At 38.2% G+C, this 14,852-nt stretch overlaps 1 protein-coding gene across 1 annotated transcript; it reads right to left on the bottom strand.

Moving 5' to 3' along the window:
• Window positions 1–89: 89 nt before the first annotated feature.
• Window positions 90–14,738, bottom strand: LOC124862739 (signal transducer and activator of transcription 3-like). The gene is made up of 24 exons (XM_047356826.1): window positions 14,512–14,738; window positions 11,889–12,030; window positions 11,286–11,529; window positions 11,095–11,187; window positions 10,029–10,110; window positions 9,836–9,936; window positions 9,411–9,562; window positions 9,046–9,204; window positions 8,837–8,929; window positions 8,635–8,694; window positions 8,473–8,502; window positions 8,282–8,375; window positions 8,143–8,190; window positions 7,936–8,019; window positions 6,070–6,168; window positions 5,847–5,982; window positions 5,713–5,765; window positions 5,530–5,624; window positions 5,214–5,353; window positions 4,898–5,119; window positions 4,727–4,769; window positions 2,795–2,854; window positions 1,089–1,186; window positions 90–943 (listed from the first exon to the last, which is right to left on the bottom strand). The coding sequence occupies exons 2-24, from the start codon at window positions 12,014–12,016 to the stop codon at window positions 903–905; spliced, it is 2,355 nt and encodes a 784-aa protein (XP_047212782.1). The 5' UTR covers window positions 12,017–12,030; window positions 14,512–14,738; the 3' UTR covers window positions 90–902.
• Between the last annotated feature and the right edge of the window lie 114 nt (window positions 14,739–14,852).

Raw genomic sequence — 14,852 nt, 5'->3', positions numbered from 1 at the left:
AGCAAACAAAAATACTGATGCCATTTTCTTCGTTGACACAAGATTTATCTTTAAATATGAGAACCCAAAGTAACACACAGCTCACAATGTGCATTTTGTGAAACATATTTAATTGGTAATAAATGACTCATTTAATGACTGATCATACCAGTTCCAATGCAACAAAAATAATAAAATGCTGATTTTAAATGCCAACCCCATTAACATGATCACATCCTACAGTATTTTAGTGGGAAAACTGTGCCATACTTAAAATACACATTTTACCTCGCCCTATAAGTGAAGAAAAGCTCAGAAATGACCTTTTAAATTGGCAGAAATATTTTACTCTTTTTTTCTTGTTCACCATTATAAAATCTGAGAGGCCTCTAAGAAATACCAGAAATATTTCATTGTGTCCAAAAAAGATAAACAAACCCTGATGTAGCCGAAGAGAAGCCAATCAGACATAATTCATTGTAGGGTCATTTTAAAGAAGTAAAAAAAATGCATTTAATCCAACACAATTTCAAAGCAGCACATAGCTTATACCAAAATAATCTCATACATCTACCTATTCCACAAAAACAGAAACCATTTAAAATGTAAATAAACAGAATAAAAATACATTTCCCTATGTATGTTTTCATATACTTTCACAAATAAGAAGGAAAACTGTTACCTTAAAGAAACAATAGGGTTTACACACAAAATGACTCAAATTTATAGGCAGACCTTGCTTTAAAATAAAAATAAAACATTTTTTTTAAGTTGATTGTGAGTAATTTTACACAGGAACAAGAAAAACTATACAAGCAGACTGTGTGTACGGAGAGCAATAAATCATTAGTAGATCCTCACACATAAAAAGGTCAAATCCCCACAAAAGGGAGAAAAAGAAAAACAGAGGGTGATACTTGCTTTCACATGGGAGATGCTACATCCATGTTCAGAGTAATTGAGTCTACAAAGATAAATGAAACAAGCAATTAATGGTGATGTTATGCAATGGGATTTTTCAAATAAAGCTGGCCATAAGTTGCAAATTTAAAGCTTGAGGAGTACAAAAACAGATGTGTGTACGTGTGTGTGTGCAGACTGTGACCTACCCAAATGCCCTTGATTAGCTTCAACTTCGCCGGGCATCAGAGAGTCGAGGGTGTGAGGTGACATGAGGAACAGGTCACTGGTGTTTCCAGAGTTTGTGCTGTAAAAACACACACACAAACAAAACATAAACTGCATAACACCGCAAAACAAAAATATTCATATCAAACATGTCCTGCTATGTCTTTTTGTAGCTCCAGGCACTTCTGGTATAACTATAGTTACATCTTTGTCATCTCACTTCTCCACAAGTACCCTACTCCAACTGAACGGGTTTTGGTTTATTATTTTATTAGTTTCATGAGTAAATCTGTCATCATAGATCATCAGTCTGTTAATACAGTAAATATTTCAGTGTGTTTGGGTCCGTATGCAGAGTTGTGTGCAAAATTCCTGGATTCAAATGCAGATGAACAGACATGTAGAGTATTATCTAATGCGATTGTTTCTAGCTGGGGTGTCCAAAGTACCCTCGGAAGGATTTGGTGCAACACGACTACAATCTGCAACAACTGCCAGCATAGGCAAGTTGATGCAGATGGACACTGGGTTTTTTTTAGGGCGAGACGTTCACTGACAAATTAAAATCTGCTTAAAATGGAAAAGGTTAGGTTCAATATAAAAAACTTATTTATTAACCATGATTTTTTTGGCTTGATTTTAATGGTAAATGGGACCACAAACGTGCTGCGATTTTTACTCAAAAGTAAAAAAATAAAGATTTGGTAAAAACATAAAAAACTTGGGGGCACCCATTAATTAAACATAGCTAAATACAGCCACTCTTTTTTTTTTTTTTTAAAGAAAAAGGGAACCCTATCCTAGTTATTGCTGAGTAGAGAATTTCTTTTTTTCAAGACCAAAAACAGTAGGAAGTAATTTTGGGAATTGTATGTTTTTCTTTTGATAAGGCCATCATGTGAGACTCTTTATGTTTCAGATCTATGAATTACAGGTTCTTTTTCTACACAAATTGGATAACTTTGTTTCATTAAAACGTTACATGTTTAGTTTGTTGCAAAGTAGGTAAAACACATTTTATAATAAAAAATATTCTTGTATTATTAATTTTAAAGAATATTTTTGTAGCCTGTGAGTACATTCAACTTCACCATTTTGTCTCGCGTTGCAAAAGGTTTGGACACCGCTGCCTTATAGCTAAGCAAAATGCAGCCAGAAGGCGCTTTGCATGGATGTTAATTTGAGGGTCTCTTTGGTCAACGGCAGCAGTGTGTAATCATAAGTGGAACGAATGGGGAACTCAATCTTCTCTTCAAACTTAGCTAAATGCAATTCATTTCTTAGTTCCTTCTTTTGTTTAACCAACATGACTTTCTCATTTTAATTGTTTTTCAAAAGAAATTGTGGAATTATCTTGAAACATAATACTATTACTATCTGGAATTGATGTGCCCTTCTCCTCAAACACGTCATCCACAGTGGAGGGTTATGACAAAACATCCGAGAAGCAGGAGGATGAACAAAAGCACTGATGAATGGTAAAAACGTGATATTATATAATCAATTGTATTAGTGCAAAAGGAGAAATAAATTCTGAGTTTGGAGCAGTGTCTGTCAGATGGACACAAAAGTGGAAATTATGGAGATGTGATTAATGGACTGATATCTGTAAAGCACATCTGTCAAAAAAAATAAAATAATGCACACACATCTACATGCAACCTCCCCCCCCCCCCATGAGGCCTACCCTGGGAATCCGTTCCCAAGCAGCTCACTGTCTTGCAAGTCCATGAACACGGAGGGACACCTACGGAGACAGGTCAGGATCTGACTGAGAAAACCTCAAAACCCACGAGCACGCTTTCAAACCTACAGTGCAACACAGTAAACATGGCTTCATAGACTTCAGCTGTGTCCTCGTTCTCAGCCCTTCTCATTTATTTTTACTCAAAGCATATCAATTACTAATTTACAATTGTCAGAAAGCATTGATTCTAAACACCTAACATTCTAAATTTGCATTTCCATTATGGTTTTTTGTTTGCTTTAAGAATTGACAATCTTATACTGTTCTGTTTTTTGATTTTGTTCAAAAATAACACTTTCTCAGTACAGCTCCAAGTTGGGAAGTGTTTCACCTTCCTGTTCAAAACACTAAGTTAATTGACTTCACAAGAAACCGGAAGAAACAGGTAAGTCCTGCTCTACATGCTGTCAGTCTTTAACGGTTTCTAACCTGAATCTGTACATATTTACAGTAGCTTGTAAATATATTTATGATCATTTCACACAATGTGTCACTTTTCAAACACAAATTAGCACAGGTGTGAGCTGGAAGGAAAAGGATAAATGGTTTTGAACATTTTTTTACCAACAAAAATACGAAAAGCATGGTATGCATCTGTATTCAGAGCCTTTAAAATTAAGTACACCCGTGTGTAATAAGATTTCAGCATAAATCCAGCTGCTTCCTGAAGTTTGTTCGAGAACATTATTGAACAAACAGCATCAAGAAGACCAAGAAACAGCAGATGGGGCAGGAAAATAGTTGAGGGGATGTTTAGGATTGGGATATAAAAAGACAAACCCCAACCTTTGAGGACTTTATGGAGAATTGATTATTAAATTATGCAAAAAATATGGAAAAAGTGGTGTATAACAGCAACCCTACCAAGACATGACCATCCACCTAAACTGGGGGCTGGGGCAAGGAGTGTAATAAACATGTGGAAGAAGGGTGCGCTGAGACCAAACTTAAACTTTTGGCCTAGAATGCAAACCTATGTGGCAGTAAATAGTGCACATCACAATAAACACCCCATTTCCACAGAGAAATGAGGCGGTGGAAGCCTTTCTTCAACAGGGAAGCTGGTCAGAGTTGATGGGAAGATGGCCAAAGCTAAATACAGACCGATCGTGGAACAAAACCTGCTCGAGGCTCCAAAACACTGAGGCAGAGGTTCAACTTCCAGCAAGACAAAGACCCTAAACATACAGCCAGAGCTATGACAGTATGATTTAGATCAAGGCTAATTTATGTTAAAATGGCCCAGTCAAAGTCCAGATTTGGCAAGACATTGCAAAGATTGATGTTTACTGATATTTTCCATTCAATCTGACTGAGGATGAGCTATTTTGCAAAGAGGAATGGAAATACAAATTCAGGCGAAGGAGAGCAAAGCTATTAGAGCTACACAACAAAAGACCTGCAGCTGTAACAGCAGTAGAAGGCAATTCAACAAAGTATCGACTCAGGGGGACTGAATACAAATGCATGTCAAACATTTCAGATTGCCTATTTAAAAAGAATTTGAAAAAAAAAAAAAAAAACGTTTATGATTTTTCTTTCGTCTGACAATCAGGTACTAATTTGTGTTGGACTGAAGTTTGTGGTTGTGACAAAAGTGAAAAAGCTGAACAGGTTTCAACACCGTTGTAAGGTACTGCGCTTTCACAATGCTTAGCCTGAACATGATTAGGCTGTCAACAATGACAGAGCAAAATCATCCTTACTGTAATTTATTTGCAAAATTGTCAACACTAGTCCAATGTATAAAAGTCTAAGATTAACACAGCAGAAGCATCCAGAGAAACACAGAAGAAAACATACACATTGAGTATCGAGGCTTCAGGGTGGGAAGAGCTACATATTACGGCCTAAAGATAAGGGGATACTTACGGGGTCACGCAGATGAACTTTGTCTTCAAGTATGGCTGGATAGCTGTAGGAGAAAGACAACACATAAGTAGAAAAAATATTGAGCACATAAGATCCAGACAGAAAACAGACAACATTAAAAACACTTTTTATAGCTGTACAGATGCCATAATGATTAAAGCAGTGACTTACTGCTCGTCGAGTCTCCTGCCATCTCAGGTTCATGAGCTGCCTCTGGCCTGCAGTATTTTCCAAACGCGTCCTCTTTGGGGATATCAGGATGGAGATAAACAAGAGGTGAAACCAGAATGTTGGTGGCATCCATGATCTTGTAGCTCATGATGATGTCTGCAAATGACATGCTGCTGAGCTGCTGCTTGGTGTAGGGCTCTACTGACTGAATCTGTGTCTTTCCTTCAAAACAAACAGAAATCGGAGTCATTACATCAATATCAAAAAAATCCTTAAGACAATAAAGGAACAGGAAAGAGGCCCTAAAACGACTCACCTCCAATGTCTTTCTCTACCCATGTAAATGTAATGCCGCCCTCTTTGCTGCTCTCACTGAAGCGCAGAAGAAATGTGCCAGGAGGCTTTGGACTCAGAATGGCTCTCTCCCTCTCCTTACTGATAAAACCCATGATGTATCTGTTAACCGAGAAACACAATGTCAAAGCTGATAACTACAATACTCCACTTCAAGGCGGCAAGTGTACTTTAGAGGTATTGCATGTCTAAACAGTTTTTACACTATAACAGGAAGTGGACAAGCATTTCCAGACACAGCCTGGAGATTTGAGTCTAAACAAAGGGCGACATCTCACCCTTCGTTCCACAGAGCGAGGATATACTTCTTCACCAGGTCAATGATGTTGTCCAGCCACACCCAGAAGGAGAAGCCTTTGCCAGCCATGTTTTCCTGTAAAAAAGGAAGGAAAAAAATTATTCAGACAAAGCTAAACAATGAGAAGGCAAACTGATCTATTTATAGTTGGCAAGTATAGTACCTTACAGAACTTGGCCCATGTTATTTGGCATCCAGAATAGTTTACGCAAGGTCCTATATAAAAAGTAACAAAATAACATAAGTATTAAGACAAACTGAAGATTTTCAGGGTCTTTTAAGGCTTACTGTTTTTACCAAGTAACTTCTCAGCCAGTGTGGTCAGTTGCTCAATGGTCAGACCCCTCTTAGTGGTTGAAGAGAACTGCCAGCTCAACACCTCAGCCACCTGGTCCCAGGTTCCCACCGGAGGCTTGGTGAAGAAGTTCACGTTCTGTGTAAGGAGGATAGGAAACGGGGTCTCAAAAATGTTTGCCACCTGCAGGGATCAGAACCTTTCCACAAGAGGGTGCTGTCTTACCTTCGGGTGATTGGTGAGCATGTTGTACCACAGAATGGAGGCCCAGGCGTTGGGCATCTGACAGATGTTCGAAATGACCACTACTGGCAGAGAATGAGTCTGCAAATAAAGACAGCTTTACTATCAGTTTTATTTTGCTAAAATCTATTTTCCTTTAAATTGTTCATAGTAAAGCTCCATCATATTTAGAGGATAAGACACATAAATTATTGGCCTTTTTACACCAAAAGATATTTTGCACCACAGAGACTTTCTGCTTTATCTGCACCTCTCATCCACAGGAAAACTGAGTTTTTAGCCAGAAAATCAGAATTTCAGGAATAGCCCTTTTCAGATCATTACACAATAAACACACAACAACAAACCCTCTATTATGGATCACTCCATCCTTTTACATCCAACAAGTCAATCCCCTGACATCACAGGACGCCTGTGCTTTGACAGCATCCAACTGGGATTGTGAAACAAACTCCAACTTGCAGGATTCACCTAAGTAATATTCATGGGACATGTAAGATCTGTGCTGCGGTGCTCATGCAGGTCTAATGCATTCACAGTGTGCCATCCTCAACATGTTCTTTTCTGTATTAGCTGCTGCTGATCAACATATTCTCAGATGATATTCACTGGATGATCTGGTGCTTCTGCTCTGCCCGCACCTGCTGCTGTCTTTGTATCCAATCCTGTATTACTGATGCTTCACAGTGGTTCCAGAGGTGGACCATGACTATAAGTTTTGGTAATGTCAAGACCACGGAATTAAAGTATGATCTAAAAAAAAGGGGGGACGTTTATTTCCAAGTGAAGATTGTTTAAAACTCTGTAGTGTCTCTACGTAGACAGCATCTATCATTTTCTGAGTTACAAATCTCAATAATTTTGGAGCCATTTTTACAGTTTCAAGCAAGTACTGAAGACGGTAATGACAGTCAAATTACGTCAAGGAAAACATGAATTTTGTGCCTAGGATCTAGGATCTTCTGAATTCTATAGCTAAGGTTGATGTTTCCTACAACTCTCACAACGTTGGTATTACAACGTTTCAGCTTGGAACACCAGAGTCTGCATAGAAGCTGATTTTCTTTCACAATAGGAGGAAAAACAAAGTACATTATACAAGCAATCTGGGGCGGTAAAGTCCGGGTCTCAAGTACACTCCTGATGTATGCTCGTATTTCAAATCTAACATCTCGGATCTACTATGTGATTGCCCGGTCCCAAAAAACAAACTGTCAGCTGAATGAATGTTTCACATAAATTCAGTTTAGATCATTATTATAACAAGTGGCATGAATAGCTAGCACAAACGTTTGAACAAAACCTGTGTGACTGCCTGAGAGATACAAAAAAAATCCAATGCAAGCTATAGGATGTCTTAGTTGCTTTAAGATATTTTACATGCAGTTATTCAATCTATAGTTATAGTCAACTTTTTCTAATAATTTCATATTTTTTTATTTTGACATTGGTTCCACATTATAGTTCTGTATTTTTATACCTTTTTGCGCTCACTGTAGCCAAATGACACTTTATGTTTTGTATCTGGGATTTAAATATTCCCAAATGAACCTAATTGTAAGACACCAGCGGTATTATATATTTCACTGAACATGTACACACAGAGCAAAGCTCAAAAGAAATCTAACTCCACGTTAGGAACACTTGTTGGCTATCTGTTGTGAAAACTGCATTGATTATTGATGTTAATTTTCAGTAACAGCAGATTTTATGCATATGTTGTACTATTTTCTCCAGCTACTCAATTTTTTCTCAACCTACTTTAAACCATGCTTTAAATCTAATAGGTTCGCTCACTTTAAAGGGTTGCGTGTCTCCAAGATCATGAAACAAACTGAAGCTACTCACCTCCAGATCTATCTTCAGGCCCTGGTGATAGACTTCTGTCTCAAAAGTGATAAGATGGAGTTCCTCTGTTACAATGAGGGAGGCCTAGAGAAGAGATTTTTTGAAGCTGTAAATATGTGTAAAAATAAATAATCCCAACAACAAAAAAAAGTACACCAAACTTCCCCAAGACTAATTTTGATGGAAGTCCCTCAATCTGAGACTTACATCACTATTGGTCCGGCCACCGTTGCCACACCTCTGTTCTCGCAGGGTCTGCAACACACAGGAAGTCAGCTTTCCACAGCAGATCATCTTCCAATCATTTCATTGCATTTAAATAAAGAGATTTAGATCTATAACTTACCAAGTGTTTAAACTCTGCTGAAAGGCTGCCGTTGTTGGATTCCTCCATGTTCATGACCTTTGTGTTGGTACCGAGGATGTTAAACTTTCGAGACCTGAAAAACAAAAAAACAGAATGAATATTCCTCTGTAACAGAATAAACACTTAAATTCTCAGTTCTCAGGTTTAAAGAGGTGTTCTTGAAAGCTTACCCTCTAACTGCAGCAACATCCCCAGATTCTCTGAAAAACAAAGGTTTCAATTTGTAAAGTCTTTATTTCTGCAGAAATCTTTCAATAAAGGAAATATTATGCAGTGTACAATAATCAGAATAAAGGGAAAAAAAACCTCAATGAATTACCAAAAAACCTTACTTGTCAATGCAAACTTTAATCTTGAGCTGGTAATTGAGTTCAGGAAACTTTACAAGCAACCTTGACAAACCGAGCAAAAAGAGATAAAAGAATTATTGTCATATTAAGCTGTGAATGATTTTCTTTATATGAAATATATGAAACGGCAACACAGAATTTTATAGAAGCGTTATTTTGCATCTTATCTAGACCTAAATATTACCTGACTTTTGTTGTGAACTGCACTCCTGTTTTGATGACCAGTGGTCTGTCTGGATGCATGGGCATACAAGGCTGTCTTTCAACCACAAAGGCACTAAAAAATGTTTTTACAGTTTCAGAAATTCTTAGCAAACATTATAAAGACCATGCAACAGATTTTATGCAGTGAATAAAAGTTATTCCTATTGCAAACTACAGAAAAACCCCTACCTCTTCATGAGGTTTCTGAACAGGTCCACAATCTTCTCCTCCAAAGCTGGCCGGTGCTGAATGATGGGGTCTCCCTTGTAGGACACTTTCTGTTGAAGCTCCTCCAGTTTCTTAATCTGTTGACGGATCTGGAGCTGGGACTCCGCCAAGGATGTGATCCTGATTAGGATATTAGTGGAGGACAAAAGTTTTATGCATCCTTCAAATTGTTTAAGATGAAGGTAAATCATCAAAGAGGTTGATTCTGCCAACTAAACATAGTTAGCTTGCCTAATTTATTTTATTTATACAGACAGAGATCTAATGTGTGAGGACTTTTCTAGGAATAACACTGTATTTCAGAACGTCTTATTAACAATGGGTACCATGTTTCAAGGCGATCGAGGCAAATGTTAGGTGGACCTCCAATGCAGGCAATTTGCTGCCTTCTCTTCCAGTCTGCCAGTTCCTCATCAGTTAGATTCTTCTGCACATAATCCATGGCTGTCAGGAGGCCTCCCATCTCTGTCACAATTTGCTATCAAATCAACAAAGCACACATTAAACAAGGGTTTAAACAGACACAAACAATCTACAGTCCAGACAGGTAACAACAAATGAATGAGACAACCCCTGCAAACTGAAAACATTCTTGACCAAACCGAGGTGAATTCTGCTTGTGAACATTTGACAAGGAAATGTGCACACGCCGACATGATGCACTGATGTTTTTAAGCCTTCTTAGGTTTAACAAATATTATCGAACATATTTTGGTTTTCATCCCTCAAAGTGAGTTAAACTAGCACCTACCCTCCTGAGCTGGTCCAGGGCGCTAAGCATTTGCTCCAGCTGAGCCATCTTCTGTCTTGTTGCAGCTGCCTGGCTATTACCATTGAGGTCCTGGGACAACTCTGAAGACACGGTGAACGTGTGGTCCATCAGGTAAACAGTTACATGCATGAATACCTCCATTAGAGCCGCAAAAGTGAAATTTAAAACATACCTCCTTGGCTTTTTAAGGTTTTGTAGTTAAAGTCAAAATCATCCTGCAGGTTTTCAAGCATTTTCATCTTCTGTTCCATATCCTGTAGGAAACAGAGGTTAATTCTATTTTGGACAGATTATATCAAGGTAAAACATCTAAAAGGTAGTTTTTAGGCTTATTTTCAGATATTTATTGATGAGGATGAGGACTAAAAATAAGGATTATTTCACAGCAGAATAGTCTGGGCAACTCTGTTCCACTGGGCAATGAATGTGGAAAGATTTCACACCTTCATTGGTTTGGTTCGACAAACCGGTTGGACAATGTTGAACAGTTTCAACACGTACTTGTTTGGGGCGCTACAGCAAGAACCAGCCTCGTATGAACAAGACATTTTAACATGTAATAAATAAAGCACCTATTACTAATTCTTATGTAAATTATAGATCTCTAAAATTTACATTTTCTCCCCATAAAAACCCAATTTCAGCTACCTACAATGTTCATTCTAATAAGGAAGAATTTCTTGTGAACAGGCGCAGCTGCAAACCTGATGCCTGTGGAATGGAGAATGTCACATCACTGTCCTAGCAGGAATAATGTTAGAGAGAACAGAAATGTTTATTGTGGATAGGAAGAATGTCATTTCAGATATCGGAAATGTCAACTTTTATAGAAAAAACAAATGATGTATGGATATTTTATTTTTTTTAAATCCACCTTGCAAAACAAATGTATAAGAAATAAAAGGCTGTAGGCTACCCAGCATGTTGCAACAGTTACAGAAAAAAAAAAGGATGAATAGGGAGAGACTCCAACATGCTGCTTGGGTTATAGTGACGCTGAGAGAGGATTTAAAAGCAGTGAATTCACATATACATCGGTAAATCATACGCGTAAGACTCATCACTTTCTCCCTCAAGTTTACTTATCCTCCTGTGAATGGTATGTTTGCTTTCTGTCTGTAAGCACCAAGCGTGGTCTGAGCTTTCAGGCCTACCCTAACAAAAAAAGACTATCCGAGAAAACAAACTGCGGTGCGTTTAAAGTGGACCAAACAGCTTTAGTGTGAAGGTGCCCTCACCTGCACACGCTTTCTGATGTCCTGAAGGTTGTGTTCTAATATTTGCTGCTTTTCTGTCACTACAGTTCCAGTGGGATGGGCTGCTTGGCCATCCTGTGAGAAAATTAATTATAAACAAAAAAATATATATTTGTGTCAAAGCTTTTTCTATAATATAATGCCATAAACTCTAAGGCTAGGTATTTGTATACCTGTGTAGTAGAGGTGGCAGTCTGCAGCAGTCTTTGTTCTTCCCACAAACAGCGAGCAACAATGCGGGCAATTTCCATCGGCTTCTCCAGATATTTACTTTGCAGATGCTGTTTAATCCTGCGTAGGTTATGCTGGTAGAGCACATTGTTCTCCTGCAGGAAACGGCTATACTGCTGGTCTATTTCTCCTAGGAGGTTGTGGAACACCAGCGTGGCGTGTGATTCCTTGTTGGCGGCATAGGCCCTTGTTAAAAAAAATAATCATAAATGAGGTCTTCGAGTTGCTTCTTAAAAAACATCACATCTAACCCACCTTTAATGAAACCTAAACAATTTTATAAAGATGTGTACACATTATTAGCATTCAACACAAAGACTGTAATTTTGTAAACAAAACCTCAATCTGTTGTCATGCATTGTGTTAGGATCATTTTGTAGATCTTATTATGGAAAACAAAGAAAAACACAACAGCTTACTGTGTTGTAAGTTATGATGAAATAATGGTTCACTTCTAGTAAGAATTGACAGCATGATGAAGGACTTTACCGTAATGTGCTTGATCAGCAAAACTGGAAAAACCAAACAATTTAATAATTTCTCACCAGTCCTGACTCTCAATCCATGGGGCAAGGAACTGCCGTAGCTCCATCGGGAAGCTGTCGCTGTAAAGGTGATAGAGTTGCTCCAGATACCTGGTCTCCAGCTGCTGTAACTGGTTCCACTGGGCCATCCTGACACAGGCTTCTAATTTACACATACAAAAAATATTGTCAACGATGAAGCGAGATAGCTGAAGTAATACACTTTCCTGACAAGAAACAAGAACATTATTAAAAACAAAACCTGCCACAGATGCCTCAACAGAACACCTCTCCCATTTATTGACAGGAAATGGCTAAATACCGCATCAGCTCTGAAAATGATAACAGGCTGATTTTAGGCCTCCTTCTCAGCACATTCACTTCCTGTGCACTGAAAAGTTTGGCTTCCAACAAGAAATATAGGCTGTCATGATCAGCTGTTCGCTCTCCAAGCAGAGAACTGTTAATGATCTCAGACCAAGGTTTTACCGCTACGCTACTTGCTGGAAATGACGACAAACCACACTTCCTTTTCTCAGTTGTCTAAAAACTACTGAGTATATGGACTTAAAACTATAGAATCGTTTTCTTATAAAAAGGGTCATCTTTAAATGACTAGTTTCATTTCTTTTGGGGGGATAAAGTGCAACTTAAGCCACGTTGTTTCAGTGATTGTCGAACACCTGCAGACTTAGTGTTACACATGTGCTCTATATAGCAGGTTCTACGATGCTTCTCGTTTCACCAGAAACAGGCCATACTTTTCCCTGGGGGAACAGCAGAGAATCAAAAAAGACAACAAAAAGGTGTCTCCTACAGCAGTAAAACTTTTGTTTGGTGCTTACAAAAGATGGTTACCATTACAGTAACATTCAATTGAACAACAGAAAGATGTCTTATGAATTTAGCAAGATACGCTTTAGAAGGAGCAGGTCACCAAAGCTATGGTCCTGAGTCACCGACCATACTGCGGTTATATTAGTGCAATAACTCCAAATAGGGAGTAATTCACAGTACTATTGTTAGCGTTTAGGTCAGATAGAACTATAAGACTATTGAAACACACTGCACAGGTATTTAAGTTTTAATCTAGTCATCTTGTATCTAAATAATCTAAGGACAACCTGAAATGAAACAATAACTTCCAGGTTTCTCATTCGAGTCCCAAGAAAACAAAAAGACCTCCAAGAACAATTATTGTTAGAGACATTTATTTTAAGTTTTTTTTTTTTCCCCCTCCAAACATACCGGTTGTATCACAATCATTAAGATTTTGGATGACCCCTGTTCCTCTTTCACTTGAAAATAAAAGATGTTTCACTCATGGTGTAAATTTTTGGGCAAGCCAAATTCCCCCCCCCCCCCCCCCCCCCCTGAGAGAATCACTTCAGGTCTTTAAACCCTCTGAAATTACAAACTGCATCCCCACTTACTATTATTGTTATTTAGCACACACAAAAAAGCAGCAGGTTAACCTCTTCACATCGAAACAGCCTTTCACTATTTTCTCCTGGTGTTGGTATCTTTATTGCCTTTTTCAACCCACTCAGAAATGCAGACATATGGGGAGGGTCTCCCAAGAGTGATAAATAATTTAGTGCGTACAGTCACAATGAGGGGAAGAATAGTGTTTCATTATTGCCAGCCATTTTAAAGACATGAACAGTCTGGGTCAAAAGGCTAAAGCACACAAAGGCTAACTGTATGGTGAGCTGAAGCATGAATGATACCCCTAAAAGTTTGAACAGGGTCACACATACTTCCAATGACAATATTTTACTCAAACTGATGCACAAAATTATTTAATAACATGATTTAAGTCAAGTGTTTTTATTTAGCTTGCCTCTTACTGGTAACATAACTTTGGCATCCCTTAGACCATATCAGTGATATTCCAGGAAGTACTTCCTTGAACAAAGAATAGTAACCATACCAAGTTTCCCTTTATTACACAAACAGTAAACACCTAAGAAATGAAAGAGTCTGGTGATGTGATATGTTGAGACAGTCATTCTTTAATTTTCCAAAGAAGTGACTTTGTTGGAGAGTATTGTCATAAAGCAGTCAAATCTATCCCTGGACCAGAGCTTTTCTGCTCTAAAAAAATACCACCCTTTGAATTAAGTTTGTGTGAAGGTATAGAGATTGAAAGGACTAAATCGTGATGTTCTCTGACATTATGGCCCACTGTTGGCATGTAAATGGGCGTGACAACACCAGGAAAACAATATACAATGAGCTTAGCTTAATCGGCCCGATATATCATTGTTGGTGGGGACTTTTTTTGTATCAATGTCGATAAAAAGGGCAATCCAAAACACGTGTCAAAAGCTCAACAATAAAATAATACAAGGCTTGCTGTTTTGACTTTAAGATGAGTAGAATTAAAAGACAAAGCTGTGATTCAGAAAAGAATCGAGCAACAATTTAATAACTTATGTAACACTGCGGATACAGAAGGTATCTACACACCGAATAACTGATGACCTGGTTGCTGTGCAGTGGTTTAGCAGGGTTGTAATAGAGCTAGCGAAGCGTTCTATCATATATTAACTGGGATATGACCACCAAACAGAAGATTTCGCTGCCCAGAATTTTTTTTTTATACAAAAACAAAATGCAGAAGTAATTTATAGTGTCTTACCCCGGTCGTTGGCACTTCTGTGGAAAGTTTCTCCGACGAATAGCGTAAACTTTCAACCAAATACTCTGACAGTAGAAGTTGAGTCTTTTATGTTAAAGAAAAACCCCGAACCAACATAAACAAGAGTTGGAACTCACAAAAACAAAATAATTATCGCTTTTCTCCCCCCAACACGAGAAACTCTTCTCCGACGCAACTCCTAAGCTTCCAAACCATTAAACAGACTGCAGGCGCGCCAGCCAAACACATCACAGTTTCGCTATTTCTGACACCTAGAACTGCCAATACTGGCGGGTAGTTTTTTCCACAACCAATAGGAATTCCGTTCTTGCGGAAAAGAG

Source organism: Girardinichthys multiradiatus, chromosome X (genome assembly GCF_021462225.1).
Source record: "Girardinichthys multiradiatus isolate DD_20200921_A chromosome X, DD_fGirMul_XY1, whole genome shotgun sequence".
In the NCBI taxonomy this organism is placed as follows: Eukaryota; Metazoa; Chordata; class Actinopteri; order Cyprinodontiformes; family Goodeidae; genus Girardinichthys; species Girardinichthys multiradiatus.
Note: the sequence above shows the minus strand (reverse complement) of the source record. Positions and strands in the feature narration are given on the sequence as shown.

What these genes read in the sequence shown, in the direction of transcription:
- LOC124862739 (XM_047356826.1), bottom strand. Translation starts at nt 12,016, where the DNA reads ATGGCCCAGTGGAACCAGTTACAGCAGCTGGAGACCAGGTATCTGGAG. An exon ending in CTGCCACCTCTACTACACAG is followed by an intron (nt 11,188 to 11,285) that starts GTATACAAATAC and finishes ATTTTCTCACAG; the next exon opens with GATGGCCAAGCAGCCCATCC. An exon ending in ATTAAAGTTTGCATTGACAA is followed by an intron (nt 8,503 to 8,634) that starts GTAAGGTTTTTT and finishes TTTGTTTTTCAG; the next exon opens with AGAATCTGGGGATGTTGCTG.